The sequence below is a fragment of the Talpa europaea genome, assembly GCF_964194135.1.
Source record: "Talpa europaea genome assembly, chromosome: 3".
Lineage (NCBI taxonomy): Eukaryota > Metazoa > Chordata > Mammalia > Eulipotyphla > Talpidae > Talpa > Talpa europaea.
Genome location: NC_140069.1, coordinates 104,533,601 through 104,558,225, shown reverse-complemented (window position 1 = coordinate 104,558,225; position 24,625 = coordinate 104,533,601). Strand labels below are relative to the sequence as shown.

Genomic DNA, 24,625 nt, shown 5'->3' with positions numbered 1-24,625 from the left:
AAACCATAAAATAAACAGAAGAAAACATAGGCAAAGCAGACCCCCCCCACCCCCGAAGCTCTGTGAAGCTGTCCTCAGCCTCTGCAGCGCAGGTCTGATCCCGGCGGGCCGGCAATGGTCCCATATGGCGCACAGACCTCTCCTGTCTCGCCCACTGCTCCCCTCAGCAGTGTATTTCATCAGTCTGCCTGTTCTGTTCCCGGCTCTGTCTCTGGTGAATCCTCTCACTACTGCCCCACCCCACCCCACCCCCCGCCTGCACATCTGGCCTGTACCCTAGCTCTTGTATAAGTAAAATAAATTTTTAAAAAAAGAAAACATAGGCAAAGCATTCCTTGACATTGGCTACAGGGATGTCTTTGGAGACTTAACTCCAATTGCAAGGAAAACAAAAGCTAAATAATCAAATGGGACCACATCACACCAAAAAGATTCTGCAGAACAAAAGAAACTATCGTTAAAATGAAGAGATCCCCTACTAAGTGAGAGAAAATATTTATGCATCATATATACAACATGGGGCTAATACCCAAAATTTACAAAGAACTCATCTATCTCAACAAAAAGATTACAAATAACCCAATACAAAAATGGGCAAGAGTTAAATTGAAGCTTTTCCAAAGAAAGCAGTCAATAAGCACATAAAATAAAATTCTTCATCGTCACTTGTTATCAGGGAAATGAAAATGAAATTCACAATTAAACATGACCTCACAACTTTGAGAATGGCCCATTTAAAAAAAAAAAGAAAGAAAAGACCAGATACAAAAAGTGTTGGCAAAGATGCGGAGGGAAAAAAACCCTTGTACATGTTGGTAGGAATGTAGATTAGTCCAGGTTTGACCAAAAACAATATGGAAGTTTCTCAAAATATTAAAAATAGATCTAACATATGATCCAGCATTTCTATTCCTAGGTATCTACCTAAAGAACGCCAAAACACTTATTCAAAGGGATATTTGCACTGGTATATTCACTGCAGCACTATTTATAGTAGGCAAGTTCTAGAAACAATCAAAGTACCCAACAGCAAATGATGTGGTTATGTGTACACACACACACTATGAATTGCTACTCAGGCCTAAAAATAAGTGAAATCTTGCCGTTGCCATTCTTGGAAATATGGATGGAATTGAAAGGGGTTACGCTAAGTAAATTAAGTCATACGGAGAAAGACAACACATCATTTCACTCACATGTGGAATACAGAGGAACAATAAAAAGGAACAGAGAAAACTAAACAAAAACAAACCCTAGAAATCTAACTGTATAATTGATGGTACCAGGGGGAGAGGGAGAAACTGGAGGGCAAAGGAAGGAGGGCATCCAACGGACTGCAGAGGAGGGCTGAGTGCCTTGTGGGAGGGTATGGTATGGCAATGAACAGCTGAAGAAATGTAAAGCTATACCTCTAAATCACATACAGTGTTGTAAACCAATGTTAACTAAAAAAAAATACAATTTTAAAGACAAGAATGCAATAACTAAATTCTGTACTTGCAAGCAAAAATTCTGTTTGTTGCCAAAACAGCAACAAACCAAAAATTTATGATATCTGTCTTTAAACAGGCAATAAATAAAACTATTATATTTCATGTTAAAGAATTTATTTGCTCAGTACCCTATTTTTTATAAATTTTAAACTCCAAAAATGGTATATTGGCACCTATAACCTTTATTTTAACTACTTCCTTAAAAGTAAATTTCATGCAAAAAATAACAATACATATTTCCATTTCTAAGAAAGCTGTGGGGGGGAGAATAAAAAAAATGCATATTATATACATCACTCAAAAACTCATTTACATGCTACATAATGAAATCTCTATGTTTAATTCTTAGTCATTATAAATTGTCTATACCAACTCAAATAAGGAAAATTTGGTCCAATCTTAGAGAATGGGCATTACTTCTATCATAACAGTATACTACACACAAAAAAATAATAAAAATAAAAAACTAAAAACTAAAGAGCAAGTCTTTCAACAAACTATAACTTTGATTTTTGTAATCTTCTTTCCATAAAACTACGCAATAAGCTCAAAATTCAGCCATTTTTATATAGTGATGCTTTAATGATTGCAGTAGTTGCAGTGATTTAAGTTACCCTAAAGAACAATAGATGCAATGGAGGAAAAAAGCATTTCCTGCCTTCTGGATGCCTGCAGAAGTTGAAAAAGGGGTGAAATAACTTTTCCAATTGCATCTCTCCATTATTCCCAATGTGACTGAGCTTTAATTTTTTGTTTCCACTAAACTTTAAGTACTGTGGATATTATTTCCATAGAAACTAAACCTGCCCCATGCCCATTCACACACTTTGAGTCCCACACTACATTTACACAGTATGAGCCTAGTTGAAATACTGAAAAGTAGAGAATTTTTTTTTTGGGGGGGGGGTTGGGGTTTGTTTGTTTTTTGTGGTTAAAATAGTTTCTTTAATTTTTTTCATTTTTTTTTACATCATTGTTCATTTTTAACAATATTTGCTTCCCCCCAACCCCTCAGGTGTAGTCGCCACAGAGTTTCCTTCACCAATGCACCTGTGCACCATCACCTCAGACCCCTGTGCTCCTACCTCCCTCCCTCTGATTCGTCGCCCTCCCCCTCCCCTGCAGTATGTCTCTGATTTATAATTGTCCGTTTTTGCTTTGTTGTATTTCATACTGTTATTTTTTTTTACACTGATGTCTTATTTGGTTTTCCTATATTCCTGCTATAAGTGAAACCATCCGATATTTTTCCTTTTCCTTCTGGCTTATTTCACTGAGCATAATTCCTTCTAGTTCCATCCACGTTGCTGCAAATGGCATGAGTTTATCTTTTTTGATTGCTGAATAATATTCCATTGTGTATATATACCACATCTTCTTGATCCAGTCATCTATTTTTGAGCATTGGGTTGTTTCCAGGTTTTACCTATTGTAAATAGTGCTGCAATAAACATAGGTGTACAGGTGGAGAATTTTTTTTCCTCAATTCATATGAGTGTTCAATTAATATGAACTGTACCTACTCACTCAAAATATAAAGGTAACAAGGTGGAATAAGAAGAGAAGAAAAAATTGCTCTTGAAAAGAATATAAGTGAAAGATAAAAGGTAGAGTTTTTTGTTTTTTTTTTTTGAAAGATTTATTTATTTATACAAGCACTGGGTACAGTCAGAAGCGCGGGTTGGGAGGGTGAGAGAATTCACCGGAGCCAGAAGGGAGAGCAGAGCAGGCAGAGTTTTGAAGTACACTGCTGAGGGGAGCAGCGGGTGGCAGGAGAGGTCTGCGCGCCATGTGGGACCCTCACCTGGCAGCGGGGGATCGAACCAGCGCTGCAGAGCTTCACAGCCCAGCACTCAACCGCTGCATCACCAGGGAGGCCCAAAAGGTAGTGTTTTGAAATGCTACATCCTGAAGCAAATGGTACTTTCTTTCATCCTATTTTGAATAATAAAATACTAGAAATTTCTAGTTTACACTTGACTACATAAAAAGAAAAATGAATAATTTTATATTATTTTTCTTAATTAAAATAGCCATTTATCATTCACTTTTCATTCATTCTACAGTATTTATGTTTAAGTCTATTTTATGTTTGAACTATTTTAGATTTAAATGGAAAAGCCTTGGCAGCATCCATCGTTATTTTTCCAAAGACTAGAGTTAATTTTTAGAATACCTGAGCCTTTCTAAAAGATATTTAAAAAGCATATCCAGATCTTTCCACCATTCAGTCTCATACTCCAAAAGAAATCATTTTTGCTGTAGACTTCTGTTTTGTGGGTTTGCAGGTGTTTACAATTATAACTTTAAATAACATACTGTTATTGAGGTAGTAAACTTCCCTTAAGATTGTAGTTCTCAAATGGACTACACCTGAGCTGAGAAAGCAAACTGTACAAAAATGAACAATGATGTAAAATATAGAGAGAGAAATAAATAGAAAAGCAAATTAAGAAATTTTTCAGTGGAAACACATGGTAATAAGAATAATTCTACCATTAAAACATTTAATTGATAAAACAGAAAATTACAAATCCAACTATCATTCTAAGTGCAACTCCTTATCCATGGCTATATAGTGTTTCTAAAATCTCTGGAAGACAAATTAAACAGATTTACTATGGAACATAAACTATCTGGTACTGTAATTACTATTAAGCTTTTCATTAGAATGGAGGATTCTGTGTTTTACATTATTACATAAAAATATAATGATAATGAAAACATAAAATCAAGTAGATTTATAGCTTTTATAAGCAGAATTTTTTTTTAAGATTTATTTATTTATTTATACAAGCACTGGGTAGTCAGAAGCGCGGGAGGGTGAGAGAATTCACCAGAGCCAGAGCGGGGAGCAGAGCTGGCAGAAGGACCAAAATACACTGCTGAGGGGAGCAGCGGGTGGCAGGAGAGGTCTGCGCGCCATGCAGGACCCTCCTCCGGTGGTCAGGGAGCAGCCAGGGATCGAACTGGCACTGCAGAGGCTGCAGGCAGTTTCGCAACCCAGCGCTCAACCGCTGCGCCACCAGGGAGGCCCTATAAGCAGAATTTTTCTGAGAGTGATCACCCCAGCTAACAAATAACAATAAGGGTACAGTTTTTATCTTAATTATATGACTACTACATATCTTTTCCAAGTGAATAAAACACTTAACAGAGTAGTCATACTGCAATTTATAAAAGTGCCATACCAAATGACAGATCACATGACAACCACATGGTTAAACATAATTTTTGTTCTATCAATATAAAATCCAAGCAACATTAAATCTAAAGATCACCACATTAGTATATATACACAATGGAATACTATTCAGCAATCCAAAAAGATAAACTCATGCCATTCACAGCAATGTGGATGGAGCAAGAAGGAATTATGCACAGTGAAATAAGTCAGAAGGAAAAAGAAAAATATTGGATGGTTTCACTTATAGGAGGAATATAGGGGAACCAATTAAGACATTAGGGAAAAAAATAATAGCAATACAAAACATTATCACATTCAGGTTCTTCTGATTCTGTAACCTATATATTTATTTCACATTTTCAGTCTAATCCATAAAAATTTAAATAACTGAACAAAAAGAACACTATTTAAAATCGAAACTGCTATTTATCCTGGAAAGAAAGAAGGAAGCACAGATTTAGAAATGGTTTATAGTAAACAAGGTAAAGAGGACTTTGACTGCCAAGTAGGTGGGCGTAGGAAATAAAACATATTAGTCTCCAACTAAAATGCTGTTATTAAGTATAATTGTATCAAATTGACCAAAATCCAGTATTTTATATTCATTGAAAAGAAACATTAAAATAACAGCAATTCCCTTTACAAATAAACACATTTAACAAAGAAAGCTTCTACCAAAAAAAATTTAACTCTCAAGATTATAAAAGCAAGAACAAAATTATTTCAGTGTTTCTAATTTCAAATAATAACTCCTAAATATGCTAGAGCTATTAGAGTGGGAATAATCACTTTTAAAATCTAATGAAAATTAAAATAAAATTCTTTCAAACTTTTCTGCAAAAGTATATAAAAGAAAAATCTCTCATTGAATAGAATTTATTGCTATATATTGATTAACTGTAGAAAACACTAATGGCAATATTTGCATTTAGATGTTTATAATTATGATCTTGAAACAACTATGATAAATAGGAAACCACTCAGAAATAACTAAGTTTAGATGTGACAGTCTACTTTAGAATATAAGCATCTTTATTCATACAATATAGAAATTCAGCTTTTTATTCAACAATTTCAGTTCCTATTAAATTCTTAGCTTGTAAGTTACATCTGGACTGTAAACTACTGATAAATTAACCATAAATATCTACCCAGAAGTCATGTCTTCGAGTTACCCAGAATATGGTGAATAGACACATCCCTTATGAATAAAATATGTGCAAGATAAGTATTTCAACTAAATGTTCTTAATAAGGTATTTATCCATTACTCTACTGTGCCCTAGCATACAAACCAACCACAATGACTTTTGAGTATATAAAGATATTGGCTCCTGAGGGGCAAGGAGACTATAAGCCAAGAGAGGCCTCATACCTACAACTATGAAACTGTCTTCTTATATCTCAGCTGTCACTTGGTGGGGCCAAAAAGAACAGTTCTTGGATGGATCTAAGGACTGCTGTGAGAATTACTCTCCCAGAAGAGAAATACTTGATGTTGCCTTGTTGGCAAGGTATTTTCACTGTCCTAAATCCTTCCAAGTAAATCTGTTGCAAAATGTTGGTGAGTCTCAGGGTTTCATTCAACTAAAATAACCATCTGCTGGTAAAAATCAATCTCAAAATTTTAAATTATTTTATATATAACTAAAATTTGTGTTAAGTATATAACTATTATTTGAGCATATTTTCTCATGAAACATGAGAAACTTCTTTTAAAAATATTAAATATTTCCAAAACAGTTTCCATTTTTCCAATATTTAGACCTTAGATTAACCATTAATACAAACATTAATGTCCTTTTCTGAGTATCAACAATAATATTACAATCTCAACCTCTCAGTTTGGGAGTATTAATAGTAGTGATGAAATACAATAAGTGTCATTTTACATATGGTTTTTAAATGTGCAATCAAGTGGTCTAAAAGAGCATAAGTGAATAGACCTGGGCATCTATAAAACTTTAAAGAAAGTTGTGTTTTTATACAGTTACTGAGATTTTCAATGACTAAATATAATCTGAGATGCAAAAGAGTTCACTAGGATCTTGCCCTTTATAATGATGATCTAGAAAATAACATAATTAAGAATTCTCATTCTCTTATTTTTATAATTTTTTAATTTAAGATTTGGATTTTGTCTTTCATTTTAAATGCAAAGTAACCCTATTTAAAATCGAAACTGGGACCTCCCTGGTGGTGCAAGGGGTTAAGCACCACACTATGAAGCAATCCACAGCCTCTGCAGCACGAGTTCAATCCCTGGCTGGCCAGGGAGCAACCCACATGGCGAAGCAGACCTCTCCTGTCTCTCCCACTGTTCCCTTCAGCAGTGTGTTTCAGTCTGCCTGTTCTGCTCCCCTCTGTCTCTGGTGAATCCTCTCAACCCCCCCGCATCTCTGGCCTGTACCCCAGCTCTTGTATGCATAAATAAATAAATCTTTTAAAAAAATCAAAACTGTCTGAAACCTTAGTCATTAGCAATTCCACACTACAGGACAGAATAAGATCTGAAACAAGCTCTGAAGTGTACTATTAACACAGTCTATCAATAAATAATCTCTAAAGGGGATCATTATATGCTTGAGGAAATTCTTTTCTATTTTAAAGAAAATAACCTATCAGGTAAACCATTTTCTCAAAATTTTAAATTTCCAAAGATTTCTTAGAAAAGATACTAAATAAAAAAATGATTAATAGTGTTAGTTAAATCTTTTTAATACCCTTTCCCAGTAAGTTTCATTTTAAATTATTTATATTTTTGATATTCATACTACAAGGTCACTTGTCACTTTTTAGTGAAATCACTTGCCATTTGTTTCATAAAACTTCTAGAGAATTCCTTGATTAAGATCCTCATTTAAAAAAACATTAAGTTAAATCACTTACTGCAAACAGCCCACTCGTACTACTACAGGAATGTGAGGAAGCTGAGTTGCCCACTTCAGTGTCACATCCTGATAAATATGCAGCATGCTATTATGGTTTCCAATCAGAGTATTTATTGTTCCTTCAGAAACTGCAGATTGAAGATAGAAAAAGAGAATAATAAGAAAACAGTCATTTGCAAAATTATATCATGTCCCTTTTAAAAGATTAATGATACAGACTAATTCTAATATCTTGGTCTTAATGCATAAAGACTTTAACTAATAAAACATTTTTCAACTTCAAACTACCAATATCAAGAAGAAGAAAATGATTTTACATAGTTGGAAACTATAACTAGATAGTGGCCAACATGTTTGCATTTCATCTCAAAAATTTGAATCTTATTAATATTTTAATACATGTAAGCTAATGATTTACTGGGCATTCACTACAGATAAGTCATTCGATTAGACATCGCTACGCTTCATTATGATTACAAAAGGGTCTGATGTTCTCTTGGAAGCATCTTGAAGTTACATTTTGGAAAGCATTGATGTAAACTGGAAGCCAAGTCTAAAAGCCATGTCATACAGAGTACAATGACTGACAAAACCAAATGTGTGCTTTATATCAAATTTATTCAAACTGTAAAAGTTAAAATTTCATTACATATTCAGTATAAAATTATTTTCCTACATGTTTAAAATATATGCATGCAAGTGTTGCTTTATCTCATATATATGACATGGAAAAAATAAAGGAAAATCTTTCTACACACCTGAGCAATATGGGAGAAAACAACTTGGGCTACTATCAAGTTTCTTCATGAATCGAATTTGTCCATTATCCTTCAGACAAAAGAAGTTTCTCTCACCAAGAACAAAAACAGATGATGCTGACTGATTAAAAGAGACAATACATATGTCCAGGGCTTGCTCCCCAATATTGAGAGTCCAATCCACCTGCAAAGCAAAACCCAGGATAAATTTGGTTGCTAAAAACAAAATATGTTGGTCACTTTCATATCAATACAATAAAGAAAATGCTTTACAACAAAAGCAGATTACTTAATCTTCATTCACTTCTTTTGTTTCTTTTGCTATGACCATATTTCTGTCATATTATAAATACAAAAAGATTTTTGCCCCATCTTTGACTAAAGGATATTAGCTTATCAGTGATTCAAAAACCCTCACATAAATTTAAACAAGAAAGTGAAAGACCTGCACATTGAAAAGGTATACATTGGTGAAAGGAATTGAAGACAAAAATAAATGTAAGTATATGCTCTGTTCATGGATTATTAGCATTAAAATGTCCATATTATAACATCCCCTACTCAAATCCCTATCACAATTCCAATGATATTTTTCACAGAAATAGAAACAAATAATCCTAAATTCATATGGAGCCACAAAAGATTCCAAATAGCCAAAGCAATCTTGAGCAAAATGAACAAACCTGGAAGCACCATATTACCTGATTTCAAAATATGCTAGAGTTACAGTAATCAAAACAATGTAATACTGGCATAAAACACAGATACATAGATGGAACAGAATAAAGAGCCCAGAAAGAAATCTATGCATTTAAAGTCAATTGATCTTTGACAAAGTCTTCAAGAATACATAATAGGGGAAAGATAGTCTTTTTTAACAAATGGATTGGGAAAGGCTGCAAAGAGACCAACAAAAAGAAAAGAATTTTAAGAAATGAAGACAACGTAAGGGACTTATAGGACAGTATAAGGCAGAACTACATTTGCATCATATGGGTTCCATAAAGAAAAGAGACAAAGACAGACATCCTTTGAAGACATGTTTGAAGAAAAACTAGCCAGTAACATCCCAAACTGAGGAAGTAAACAGACTTCTAGAAACAATAAGTTCAAAGCGATCCAAACCATAAAAATCATACCGATTCACACCAAGACATACTACAAATTAAAGTGGCAAAATTGAAGATAAAGAGAAAATCTTGAAATCTTGAAAACAATCAGGAACATATAAGGGAAATCCCATAACACTATCACTCAATTTCTCAGACAAACCTACAAGCCAGAAGAGGACGGCATTATATAATCAAATTCCTGAAAGGAAAAGATCTTTAATCAAGAATTTGCTACCTAGTTAGGCTAAAACTCAAAACTAAAGGAGGGATAAAGAGCTTCACAGACAAAAAATAGTAGAAGGCATTCACGTCCTCTAAACTGGCCAAGTCAAAAATATTAAAGGTGCTTCATAAAATGAAAAGAAACCTCACTTAGAAATAGTGAGACTCCAAAAACAGAAAATACAGGGAGAGGAATCTGGGGACTGGCATAAGGAGCTAAAGAACAATATGTTTTTTGTTTACTGAATGAAGGTCATATATGACAAATCCACAACTAACATCATATTCAAAGATGAAAAAATGAAAACTTTTCCTGTAAGATCAGATACAAAACAAGCATACCCCCACTATAAGCACTATTAGGCAACAAAGTAATTAGAAGTCCTAATTAGAGCAATTAGAAAATAAATAAATAAATAAATGGAATCCAAGGAAAAAAAGAAATAAAACTCATTATTTGCATATGACATAATATATAAAGAAAATCCTAAAAATTCTACTAAAAACTTGTGGAAAGAATCAGCACAGTAAAGCAGTGGGTTACAGAATCAATATACAATAAATACCATTTGCATTCTCATATACAAACAATGAAGTGGAAGCAAAAGAAATCAAGAAAAAAATTAATTTACAATCACTTCAAAGAGAATTAAACACCTAGAATTAACAAAGGAAGTGAAAGTCCTGTTCAAGGAAAACCACAGGACATTTTTTTAAAAAATGAGATCTCAGGAAACAGAAATATATTCCATGCTCAGTGATTAGAATAACTAACATTGATAAAATGACCACCTTATGCCAAAGCAATATACAGATTTAATGCAATCCCTAACAAAATCCCATTAGTTTCCTTCAAGGAAACAAAGCAAATATTTTAGATTTGTATAGACCCACAAAGACCCCAAATAACCAGAGAAATCCTGACAAAATAAAAGAAAGGATGTATTATGTGACCAGAATTCAAATTATACTATAAAGCAACAATAATCAAAACAGTTAGATTTTTTTAATAAAAATACACAGAACAATGGAATAGAATTGAGAGCTGAGAAAGAAATCCACACTAACAAGGACAGTTATTTTACAACATAAGAACCAAGAACAATAATGAAAAAAGTTTCCAGACCATGGTAAGGAAAGAGGTCACCAGTCCAAGCATGGCAGATTCCCCTAGCTAAAGAAATGGAACATGAGAATTCAGAGAATCCAAGGCAGCTTATGGTTCAGAACACAGCAAGTATGCCAAAGTGGACTGAGCAGAACAGAGAACTCTAAGATCTGCAAAGAATCCTCCTGAATAGTCAGCTGAGTACTTATCAGTACATGCAAAGAAACTACACCAGGCCAGGGAAAGAACCACCCAAAAAGATTAGAGGTAGCAGTGCCCAGCACTCTACGAGGCCTGGAATACTGCCTGTTCCCAACCAGTCAGACTGAAACACCTTATAATTCAAAGGGAGTTAGCAGAGCTCTCTTGCCTCAAGAGTAGGCAGCAGTAGTCACAAAATAAACATTGCTCTGGTCCCACAAAACAGAACTTTAATGCAGAAAAGACCTAAGAAGATCCAAACTTTTCCAAGTGACTTAACTGTGTCCAGATCAAAGAACAGTTAAAGGAATACAAAAATATCTAGCACCCAACCAGATAAAATTGACTATTTAGCATGTAATAAAAAACTAGCAAGCATGTTAAAAAAACAGGAGAAAAATGAAGCAACTAAAACTGACTCAAAAGTGACACAAATGAGGAGGGGCGGAGCAACATGGCGGCGAGGAGATGCTGCGAGTAAGATCTCCCATTAAAAAAAGTTAATAGGGAGGAAAAGCGGCAGGTCCCAGTGAGAACTGGGACACGGAAGATAAACGGACGACTCCAGCAAACTGCCCAAGGAAGAAAGTTGCCATAAAAGAGGACCAGAAGGGAGGCAAGCGCAGAACCCTGCTCCCCTCCCCCGCCCACAAAGTCGGCACTCTCCGACCGGCAGAGAGGAGGGAAACAACAAACCAAAACGGCCAACAAGAAAAACAGACGCAGCAAGTGGGACTGTGAGTGGAAAGGAACTATTGCAGCCACCACACCCCGTGAACGGGAGCTGTGGAGAACCCTGCAGGATCCGCCGCGGGGGTGAGCTCCAGGCGCCATTAAAGAGAGCCCCGCCCCCCAGGAGGAGACCAGCACCAGCACACAGCCCCGGCCGCCCGGTAAGCTTGCGCAGAAAGCTGTGCGCTGATCCGGATCGGATCGCAGCTGCCCAGGTCTCCGCGCCTGCGACCTAGGCTTGCGGGGAGACGCGCGGAGGCCCTCCCTGAGTGAGCAGGAACAAGGCGCCCAGGCAGGGAAGCGGGATTCAAAAGGCGCCATTCCCGCGCCACTGATCTGGGCTACAGCCCGCGTCCTGGAACTGAGGGCTTTGGAACTGAGACCCGGGGCACGAAATTAGGGGCGTGGGTTCCCCACGACGGTGGGGCACAAGGCAGACACAACACCCCAAAGCCGTTGAGGTGTACCCTACCATCCCCGCTCTGCTCCCTGTCCCACGGGGTGGAAAATCAGCTCCCCAAGGGCTCTAGGAGAGATCTCTGGCACCACCTAGGGACTTGAAGCCAGCAGAGGCTCCTGAAGGAGCTAGTGGCCAGCTGGGGAGTTAGCCCACACCGGACCCTTCCGAACAAGTAGTCTGAGCCCACAGGGAGAGCGAGCACCCACAGCCGGGGCAGACCAGGCGCGCAGAAGAGTGTGCCTGAGACCAGACGCGCAGGGAGTGTGTCCCACATCACCATTTTAGAACAGGGACATTTCTTCAGTAAAGACTACCTGCAGAAGGCTTCCTCAGGAGCCGGAGGTGAGCGGGGGAAGTTCGCCCACGCCAGACCCCCTCTGGCCTGCAGTCCAAGCCCAGAGGGGGAGCAGGAACCCACCGCCGGGGCAGACCAGGCGCACAGGGGAGTGTGTCCCCACATTGGCATTTTAGAACAGGGACCTTTCTCCAGTAAAGACTGCTTGAAACTGACAGATGACTCCTGGAGGAACCAGAGGGGAGCAGAGAAGCCCACCCAAGATGCCGGCCAGTCCCAACAACACAGTGTCCCAACGCATACGGCAAATTAGAAAACAGACAGTAGGGAGGAGAAGAACCACACGCAACCTAGCAACTCTCCAGAGAAAAAGCACACCACAAAAAGAAAGCCAGCCCCCAGATTGCAACGACAATAACTTGGAAGAATTTCTGAGCCTTCCAGAAAGAGAATTTAAAATTGCCGTGATTAAAAAACTGACAGAAGTCATAAAGGAAAACAATGATAAGGGAAAAATAATCAACGATCAGAAGAATGCAATTGAGTCCCTAGAGAGGGAAAACAATGGTCAGAAGAAAGAAATTGAGTCCCTAAAGAGGGAAGTAAAAGAAATGCAGGAGATCAAAGAATTAATGGAAGAACTAAAGAATTCTGGGAAAAGCAATGAAAGCAGAATAGATGAAATGGAAGAACGAATAAGTAATCTTGAAGACACAGAAATAAAAAGAACCAAAACAGAAAAGGAAAGAGAAGTACGAAGGAAAAAGAACGAGGAAAGACTTCGGGAACTATCTGACTCCATGAGGAAAGGAAATATAAGAGTTATAGGAATACCAGAAGGAGAGGAGAGAGATGTAGGAACAGAGAAAATATTCAAAGAGATAATTGAAGAGAACTTCCCAAATGTGAAGAAGGAGCTGAAAATTGATATACAAGAAGCAAGAAGAACACCAAACTTCCACGACGGAAGGAAAAATACAGCAAGACACATAATAGTAAAGCTCCCAAGAATCCAGGACAAGGAAAAAATAATGAGGCTGGCAAGAGGGAAGAAACAGATAACATTCAAAGGAAAACCAATCAGGCTGACATCAGACTTCTCCGAAGAAACACTACGGGCAAGGAGAGAGTGGAGGGACATAGTCAACAGACTCCAAGAAAACAGATGCCAACCAAGAATACTCTATCCCGCAAAGCTCTCCTTCCTCTTTGAAGAAAGAATATGGACCTTCCCAGACAAACAGAAACTCCGGAATTTCATTGCAACTAAACCCCCACTCCAAAAAATACTACAAGGACTCCTAAAGCCAGAACCTCAGAGGGACGAATAACAATGAAAGGCCAAAAAAAAAAAAAGTTATTAAAAGAATAAATAAATAAAATCAAAGGAAAGACAAACACAATGGCAAATACAGATGTTAACATAGCAATATTAACTCTAAATGTAAATGGACTAAACTCTTCAATAAAAAGACACAGAGTTGCAGCCTGGATTAAGAAACAAAACCCAACCTTTTGCTGTCTCCAGGAAACACATTTAGCTACAAAAGATAAAAATAGGCTCAAAGTTAAAGGATGGAAAACAATCCTACAATCAAATGGACCAAAAAAGAAAGCAGGAACAGCTATACTTATATCAGATAAAACAGATTTCAAACTCAAAAAGATAAAAAGAGACCCCAATGGTCACTACATTATGATCAAGGGGACAACACTTCAAGAAGAAATAACACTCATTAACATATACTCACCAAACGAAGGAGCACCAAAATATATCAGACAACTGTTGTCCTCTCTGAAAACAGACATCAGAGAAAACACATACGTAGTGGGAGACTTCAACACACTACTATCAACAATGGATAGATCAACAAGACAAAAAATAAGTAAAGAAACCAAAGCTCTAAATAAGGACCTAGAGCAATTGGGCTTAACAGACATCTATAGAACACTAAACCCCAGAAAAACGGAGTACACATTTTTCTCAAGCGCACATGGATCATTCTCCAGGATCGATCACATACTGGGGCACAAGAAAAACATCAACAGATACACCAAGATTGAAATCATATCAACCATCTTTTCTGACCATGAAGGCATCAAACTAGAAATAAACCATAAAAAGAAGGCAAGGAACTTTCCTACCTCATGGAGATTAAAAACCACACTACTGGAAGACCATTGGACTAATGAGGAGATCAAAGAAGAAATTAAAAAATTTTTTGAATTGAACGACAAGGAGGACACCAATATCCTAAATGTATGGGATGCAGCAAAAGCAGTAATAAGAGGAAAATATATAGCAATAGAAGCTCACATCAAGAAACAAGAAAGAACGCAAAGAAACAACCTAATCTCGAAGCTCAAAGATCTAGAAAAAGAACAACAAAAAAACCCCAAAACCAGTAGAAGAAAAGAAATAATAAAAACCAAAGCAGAAATAAATGAAATTGAAACTAAAAAAAACAATCCAAAAGATCAATGAAACCAAGAGCTGGTTCTTTGAAAAAATCAATAAAATAGACAAACCCCTAGCCAGGCTCACAAAGGAAAAAAGGGAGAAAGCACAAATAAACAGGATCATCAATGAAAGAGGAGAAATCACAACGGACACAGCAGAAATCAAAAGAATAATCAGTAACTACTATGAACAGTTATATGGAAACAAGTTTAACAATCTAGAGGAGATGGACAAATTCCTACAACTCTACAATCACCCAAAGCTAGATAAAGAAGAAATAGAACACCTAAACAGACCAATTACAATTAGTGAAATTGAAATGGTAATCAAAAACCTCCCCAAAAACAAAAGCCCAGGACCTGATGGATTTACAAATGAATTCTACCAAACATTCAGAGAAGAATTAGTGCCTATCCTTCACAAACTCTTCCAAAAAATTGAGAAGGAAGGGACAATACCTAACACGTTCTATGAAGCCAACATTACACTAATACCAAAACCGAACAAGGACAACACAAAAAAGGAAAACTACAGGCCAATCTCCTTAATGAACACTGATGCAAAAATCCTCAATAAAATTTTAGCTATCAGAATCCAACAATGTATCCATAAGATAATTCACCACGACCAAGTAGGATTCATTCCAGGGACACAAGGATGGTTTAACATCCGAAAATCAATCAACGTTATCCAACACATCAACAAAAAGAAATATAAAAACCATATGATAATATCAATAGATGCTGAGAAAGCTTTCGACAAAGTACAACACCCATTCATGATAAAAAGCCCTTGAAATTCTTGGGATACAAGGAACATACCTCAACATCATAAAGGCCATCTATGACAAGCCAACAGCCAGTATCATTCTCAATGGTGAAAAGCTGAAAGCAATTCCATTAAGATCTGGAACAAGACAAGGATGTCCACTCTCACCACTGCTTTTCAATATAATACTGGAAGTCCTAGCCAGGGCAATAAGACAAGAGAAAGACATCCAAGGAATCCAAATAGGAAAAGAAGAAGTCAAACTATCACTATTTGCAGACGATATGATATTATACATAGAGAACCCCAAAAACTCCACAGAAAAGCTAATTCAACTCATCAATCAGTTCAGTAAAGTGGCAGGATACAAAATCAACACGCAAAAGTCAGTAGCCTTCCTATACACAAACAATAAATCTGAAGAAGAAGAAATCAAAAAAACCATCCCTTTTGTTATTGAAACAAAAAAAATCAAATATTTGGGAATAAATCTAACAAAAGAGGTAAAGGACCTATACAAAGAAAACTATAAAACACTGTTAAAAGAAATAGAAGAAGACACAAAGAAATGGAGAGACATCCCCTGCTCATGGATTGGAAGAATAAACATTATTAAAATGGCCATCCTTCCAAAAGCAATATACAGATTCAATGCTATTCCAATCAAAATTTCAATGTCATTCTTCAAAGAAATAGAACAATTATTGATGAAATTCGTATGGAATCACAAAAAACCCCGAATAGCCAAAGCTCTCCTGAAAAAAAAAGAAGGGAATGGAGGCATCACACTCCCAGACTTCAAACTATACTACAAAGCCATAATCATCAAAACTGCATGGTATTGGAACAAGAACAGACATACAGACCAATGGAATCGAATAGAAAATCCAGAAATAAACCCACAGATTTATGGTCAACTAATCTTTGACAAAGGAGCAAAGACTATGCATTGGAGCAAAGAAAGTTTGTTCAATAAATGGTGCTGGGAAAACTGGGTCGCTACATGCAAAAGAATGAAGCTTGACCACTACCTCACACCATACACAAAAATCAACTCAAAATGGATTAAAGAACTAGACATAAGACCTGAAACCATAAAATATATAGAAGGAAATATAGGCAAAACACTACGTGATTTGCACATCAAAGACATCTTTACAGACACATCACCCAAAGCAGTGATAGTGAAGGCAAAGATAAACAGCTGGGACTACATCAAATTAAAGAGCTTTTGCACAGCAAAAGAGACAATAACAAAAACAAAGAGAAACCCCACCAACTGGGAGAACATTTTTGCACCCAACACTAATGATAAAGGACTGATCACAAAAATCTGCAAAGAGCTGATGAGACTCAACAACAACAAAGAAAAGAATCCAGTCAAAAAATGGGCAGAAGAGCTAAAAAGAAACTTCTCTGAAGAGGAAATGCAAATGGCCAACAGGCATATGAAAAAATGTTCAACATCACTTGTCATCAGGGAAATGCAAATCAAAACTACCATGAGATACCATCTTACACCAGTGAGAATGGCACATATTAAAAAAACTAGCAACAACAAATGTTGGCGAGGGTGTGGAGAAAAAGGAACTCTTCTGCACTGTTGGTGGGAGTGCAAACTGGTCCAACCACTGTGGAAAGCTGTGTGGAGATTTCTGGACCTACTATACATAGAGCTTCCATATGATCCAGCAATTCCACTCCTAGGTATTTACCCAAAGGACACAGAAACATCAATTCCAAAGAACACCTGCACCCCTATTTTTATAGCAGCACTGTTTACAATAGCTAAGCTTTGGAAACAACCCAAATGCCCAAAAATAGATGACTGGATCAAGAAGATGTGGTACATATATACCATGGAATATTACTCAGCATTCAAAAAAGATAAACACATGCAATTTGCAGCAACATGGATGGCGCTGGAAGGGATCATGCTCAGCGAAATAAGCCAAAAAGAAAAAGAAAAATACCGGATGGTCTCACTCATAGCAGGAATCTAGAAAACTTAAATAAGGGACCAGGAAAATGAATATAAGAAAGTGAAAATCAAAATCAACAAAAAACTATGAACCAGAGACACTTTTAGGGGGGCGGGGGCGGGAGGGGAGGGATTGGGTTCAGAATGGGGGGGCTGCAATTGTATGGGGAATATAACAATAAAATTTATAAAAAAAAATAAATTATATGTAAGGGAAAAAAAAAGTGACACAAATGTTAAAATTAGAAAACAAGGACACTCAAGCAATTATAATAATTGCATTCTATATCGTCAAAAAGTTAGAGACATAAAAGATATTTAAAAAAAATTAATCACCCAAATTGAAGTTTTAGAGATGGAAACTATATCAGGTGGGAATAAATAGTTTAGACATTGTAGAACAAAAATAGTCACTGCACAGAAATTACCCAAAATGAAATAGAAAAAAAAGTCTTTTTTAAAATGGAAGAAAAATCTATGAGCTGAGTCAACTTCAAATAGCCTAAATAGATGTGTCACTGGAGCTCCCAAGTCAGAAGAGAGATATGGAGGACAGAAAAAATATCTGAAGAATAAAAAGCCAAAAAATTTCTAAATTTCATGAAAACTACAAACTCAGATACAAGAAGCTCAACAAATCCTAAGCACAAAAGAAGAGAGAAAAAAGAACATTACAATCTAATTACTCAAAGCAAGTGATAGGAGAAAATCAGAAAAGCAGTCGGTGAAAAAAGACATTATACACAAAGGAACAAAGATAAGCAGGAATGCAGCAAACACGGCGACAGAGGGACAGCCTCAAAGGGAAATCTGTCAAGCTAAAATTTTATGCCCAAAGAATATAACTTAAACATAAAGGCAAAATAACTTCATACGTAACAAACTAAAAGAATTGATCACAAGAGCACCCACACTGAATGAAATATGAAAGGAAGTCTGTTAGGAAGAAGGAAAACGACACCAGTTGGAAATACACAGCTACTCAAAATGATGAAAAGCACTAGAAATGGCAACTACATGGATAAATACATATTTTTCTTATAATTTAAATCTCACTGAACGATGTTGGCTATCTAAACAAAAATAATGACAATGTAACATGAGGTCTATAGTATGTGTATAATTTGAATATATAATAATAGCACAAACACTGGAAGATGAGAAACAGAAGTACACTGTGATAAGTTAAAGATATATGCTACAAAGGGTAAAGCAACCACTGAATAACAAAACAAAGAAGTATGGCTAGTAAGCCAATGAAGACAAAATAGAATCCTAAAAATTACTGAGTAACTCCAAAAGAAAGCAGAAAACTGGGAAAAAGGAAACAAAGAATGATGGTACAAACAGAAATCAAATAGCCAAATGACAGACTTAAACCTATCCTCATGAAAAATCACATAAAATGTAATTAGTCTTAAAAACCCAATTAAAAGGCAGGGCAAGATCTAACCATATGCTAGTTACAGAAATGCGGTTTAAATGTAAAGACACAGAATAACACTAATCAAAAGAAAACTGCGTGACTATGTTACTAACAGATTCAGTAGAATACTAACAGATTTAAAGAATACTACTAGAGAGAAAGAATAAGATGGTAAGTTCATCATGAGACATAACAACCTTAAATGTTTAAAAACCAAATAACAGAATTTCAAAATACACAAGGTAAAAAACTGATAAAATGAAGTTATGATGTTATGATAAAATTATTCTAGGCCATAAGACAAATCCCATAAATTTAAAAGAATCAAAGTCCCAAAATGTGTTTCTCTGACCACAACAGAATTAAATTAGGAATCAACAAATAGTTAAAAGATAGCTGAGTAACTGGCAACTATTAAGTACCTCCCCACTACTACTATATTAAAAGGGGTCTACCGGATAAATCCTGTTTCTCTGTAATATATTTGATAATGTTCCATGGAATCACAGTCCTGCCAAGTGACTGTAGTGTAATGAAAGGAAGTTTTACTGCTATTACTCACACTATTCATTAATTAATGAGAATGGGAAAAATCATTCAAGCATAATTGCATTCAGAATATATCCCCAGTGTAAGTCAGCACAGGTATTATTAACAACTATCCATGAATAAATGAGTGAAGGATATTTCAGACTGAAAGAAAACCAGTGCAGAAGCCTAGAAACAAAGAGAGGCACAGAATATTTGGGCCCCGGAGAAGCCCATGTGGATGGAGTGCAGAATGTAAGGGAGAAATACAAGGACATTTTGATCCCATTATCATAGTCATCTTCATCACCCATTTTGCTAAATGCTCTAGATATCTCTATTTCTAATGGCAACAATATAAAGTAGGTATGATCAGCCTTTTGCAATAGTGCAAAGCTGCCAAACTGGCTCAACATGATCAAAAGAAGTATTAAGTATATCTCACAAGCTCTGATCAAAGCTTATGCTTTAACTATTACTATTAACCACACCTTCACTGTGCAAAGTTACATATTTGTATTTGTTATGTTCTCTCTTTCACCTTTTACTACCACTGAGAAAATACGTTTCCATCTCATTCTTGACTTTTTCCAAGTTAGTCTTCCTCCCTATCATCTCCTTAATTCTGTATTTTATTACAGAAAGTTAATCTTCTCTAATATTCTTATTTCCCTCAAACTCTAAATTCCACATTATGTATCAGTTCTTTCCATGTGTGTCCTCCTCAGGTTCACTTTACTATTATCATCATAATTTTCAGTTCCTTCTATTTTTTGCCTGCCTGTCTATGAAGGGTAAGAAGAGCTCATTTATTATCTAATTTCCATTAAACTGAGAACTTATGATTTATCTTTGTAGCTTGAATTTTTATCTTTTACTTATATGTTTGGTCACATACCTACTAAAAGTAGCTTCTTGTTCATTAAAGTGGTTTTTTTTTTAATTTTTTAATTATAATCACTTCAGTTAAAACTGACCCCACTTGGATATCGAGAATTTTAGTGATTCAACTCTATGATCTAAAATATTAATAAGGGCCTTCCCGGTGGCGCAACGGTTGAGCGCTGGGTTGCGAAGCTGCCTGCAGCCTCTGCAGCACCTGTTCGATCCCCGGCTGCTCCCCGGCCACCGGAGGAGGGTCCCACATAGCGCGCAGACCTCTCCTGCCACCCACTGCTCCCCTCAGCAGTGTACTTCGGTCCTTCTGCCTGCTCTGCTCCCCACTCTGGCTCTGGTGAATTCTCTCACCCTCCCAAGCTTCTGACTGTACCCAGTGCTTGTATAAATAAATAAATAAATCTTTTAAAAAAAAACTGCTAAAAAAAATAAAATATTAATAAGACTGTGACTTAGCATGTATCTCATTACTCAGTAATAGTCAACTAAATTTTTTGATCATTGATACAGTCATAATAGAAATGAGAAATAACTGAAATACATCAATTTTTATACTTCCTTCTCAAGAACTATTATTCTTAACAAACATCTGAAATTTTTATTTATTAAAAAAAAGGCCTTACAACTAGTCTCTTTCCAGAACCAAGTTTTTGCTGTTCAGTCTCCTGTCTTTTATCTGCATCCGTTGCAAAAGCAAGTACTTGGTACCTGTTTGAAAGATACGGAATAACTGTAAGAGACTTTATAGTTAAAAGTTGCAAATTATTTTAAACTTTAAAAACATATAATCTCAATAAATTGAAAAAAAAAAAATTAAAGCACATAACTATAAACATTATAAATCACTTTTTTCTTGGTTTTAAAACTGTAACATTTAAGACTGAATTCTTATTGTATAGTACTGTGACATAAAACTATAAAAACTGTCATGATAAAGAAATTATAACCACATGTCCCAAAATGCAATATTGGAAAAACAGCTCTGCCAACTTCTATGAAAGCATTTCCATTAGAATTTTATGTGACAAATAATACTCCACACAGATCTAGTATCAAACTATCAAACAGAAAAATAACAATGCAGAACAGCCAGCAATAGCAGAAATTATTATTAGATAATTTATGGAACCCAGAAGACCTGAGCTTAGCCCTATGCTAAATCACTTCTAATTGAGTGAATTTTAGCAAGATAATCACTGTCTTATCTTCACCATCTATAAATGGGCAATAATAACAAAATTAATGAATTTTAAATGGTAATAAAAATCTCTAACCCAAGCATTGTTAAAAATTTTAAAAATAATTTAGTGCTTCATACAGATATATATTAGGGACCCAATTACTGACTGATACTTTGACAGAGGGATATAAATATATATACACATCAATCACCTAGTAGCTTTTTTATCTGTTATAAGCTCTCAATAATGTATATGTGACTGCCTATACGCATTTTACAGATTTCATTTCAACACTTACATTTAGCTCAAATAATTCTTTAAAATAATTTATACATCTTCTTTAATCTACACATGATTAATTTTTGCCAACAGAGATTTAATTTCCTTATTTTCCATTAATTAATGGTATATTATTAGAGTAATAATCCTAGTCTAAATGAAGAAACTTCAGGCTCATAGAATTCATCCCCTTCTACTGAGTCAAAATTCCTTGCATTATTCTTCCATAGCTAAGGAAAAATTAGTAAATACAAATATACAGATATATTGTCTAAGAGAAAAATGTCAGATAGTGTAAATATCAAAAACCTGAATGAGTAACAGCATTATGGAATATCTTAAAAAAGCACTGAAATGTATACTGGCATTCAAATGTCAAATACTAATCCTTAAACCACCGTATCTTAATCAGAATATTTCATTTATAAAAAGCATCCAATTTTAGTTGGATATAGAAGATTATAAATTAAGGCAAACTTTGCAAGTCATTCACAGAAATAAGTCTTACAGTCCATGTGAAAGTTTAATGTAAATCAATTTTATTCATTCAAGCAACTTATAATAGGACTCTAAAACAAGCACTGACCTTGGAAAAAACTATAATATAGTCTTTATCCATCAGATGCTCCCAAAATACTTGTGGAGATTCATATACCAACAAATAAGTGTAAGTCAGAGTACCCAGAGCATTAATAGAAGGTATGCGCACAGTACCAGGGAAACATGGTTGTAGAAACAAGCAACTGGAATGGAGGAAATATATATGTTCTTGGTATAGGTTCAGGAGGAGAAAGCTAGGTTTTAAAAATTGAGAAAAACTCATCATGCTGGTAAAGAGGTAAAGGTACTATGGCGAAACAAACAATACATGCAAAGGCATGCAGCAGTAAAAGAGACATGAAAGGCGACGACAGGAGTTTAGGAGGGATACATGGTGGGGAGGAATGAGTCATGGGAAATGAGACCAAAAAAGGTGGGAGGGTGAAAATCTCAGCCTTGTAAAACCATGCTAAAAAAATTCCATAGGCAGCTGCAGCAAATGTCTTCATACCATCTGGACTGACCTTTAAAAATCCTAAGTATCCAAAAGTGCCAAGTAATTAGACCTCACATTCCAACCTCCAGGATTGGAATAGGATTGTTTTACTCCCCCAGTTCATTGTAACAGATATCATATGCACTAGTGACTAGAACATCAACCCAGAGCTGGTTCTGCTATGGATCTAACCTCAGGCAATTAATTACATAGGCATTTAATTTCCTGCAGATACCAACCTACCGGATGATATGGATATTAATGAGATTGTTGCAAAAATCCAAAGCTTTTGAGCTGTTTGAAGCTTCTTATATAACTACAGAGTTATTATTTCATCTGAGGAATAAGTGAGCCCCTAAAGTGAACCTCATTAACATCAAAACAACAGGCAGAGACACAGCCAAAATTGACTCCTGATTTCCAAATCCAGACCAGTTCTCTTCCTGGAAGATAACTCAGAAGAGTATTTTATTACTAAATGTAACTGACAGTAAATTTAGATGATGACAAACTTACAATAGCATCTATTTTATGGTCCTTCCTTAAATCCTCTTAACTTTGACCAATAATGTATATGGAAATCTACTTCCAAATCAAACGATTCCAAGTAGACTTGGAAACATTGGAGGTTTTTTTCTTACCATTCAAGTATTCAGTGATACACACTAAATAATAAAATTTCCTGTTGAGACTGCTGAAAGAATAATCAGACCCAATATAATAAGATTTCATGAAAAGAGTCATATATTTCTCAGAACAGAAAGGTGCTAATCACAAATACATCAAGTCCAGGAGAATGGTCGTTCTTTTTGACCTAATAGCCACAAAAGTTTAACAGGTCCTATGGAACACCAGTGACAAACTCAGCCATATAATTTAGTGCTCCTCCATATCACATCGTAAAAACAGCAGCAAGTAACTAAAATATGGCTTGAGGTGAGCACAAAAGTAAACCCTCTAAAATCATTTATTTTCAAATGAAATATAGTTGTTACCTAAAGGGTTACCAAGAGATTTTGGAACCTTGTTATTTAACCCAGAGACTGAAACCAGAAATGAAAGCCCAGGATATAGAGCATTACTGTGTTCATTTCAACTACAGGTAAAACAGTTTCAATTATCATGGAAAATCGTTTTAATTGAAAGATGCAGTAACAAAATAGATGCTTTCCCTACAAACTTTTCACTCCTTCATCAAGTTCTTCCTAAACATCTACTTTTAGCTAAGTACCATGGTAGGCATTTCAGTAGGTCAAAATTTTTGCCATCATGGAGCATTTAGCCTGGCCAAGGAGAAAAACTGGCAAATATTTAATATCAATGAAAGTGTGAATGGTACTTATGAAAAATAGCGCTAACCTACCCTGTGAATTGGAGGAGGAGATGATTCTAACAGTTAGGTCAAGGAAGAACTGAAAGGGAACAGGGAGGTTTCCAGACATAATTTTCATATACAGAGAAGAAAAGAAGAGCATTTCAGATATAAAATAGCATGAGTAAAAGAGGAGAGAAAAGCCCCAAACACATAAAAAATACCAAAAATTTTAATTTGTCAAGAGCTTAAGACTGGTGAAGACCACGGTCTTTTTAAAATATTTAAATATCATATA

At 35.8% G+C, this 24,625-nt stretch overlaps 1 protein-coding gene across 1 annotated transcript in view; it reads right to left on the bottom strand.

Moving 5' to 3' along the window:
• Positions 1–24,625, bottom strand: part of BBS9 (Bardet-Biedl syndrome 9) — a gene marked incomplete at both ends in the record, with an annotated part of 347,147 nt that overhangs the window by 248,577 nt on the left and 73,945 nt on the right. Inside the window, 3 exons of the mRNA XM_084230604.1 lie at positions 7,569–7,698; positions 8,329–8,512; positions 21,143–21,227. Coding sequence (XP_084086730.1) covers positions 7,569–7,698; positions 8,329–8,512; positions 21,143–21,227 — 399 coding nt within the window. The remainder of the gene's footprint in view (positions 1–7,568; positions 7,699–8,328; positions 8,513–21,142; positions 21,228–24,625) is intronic.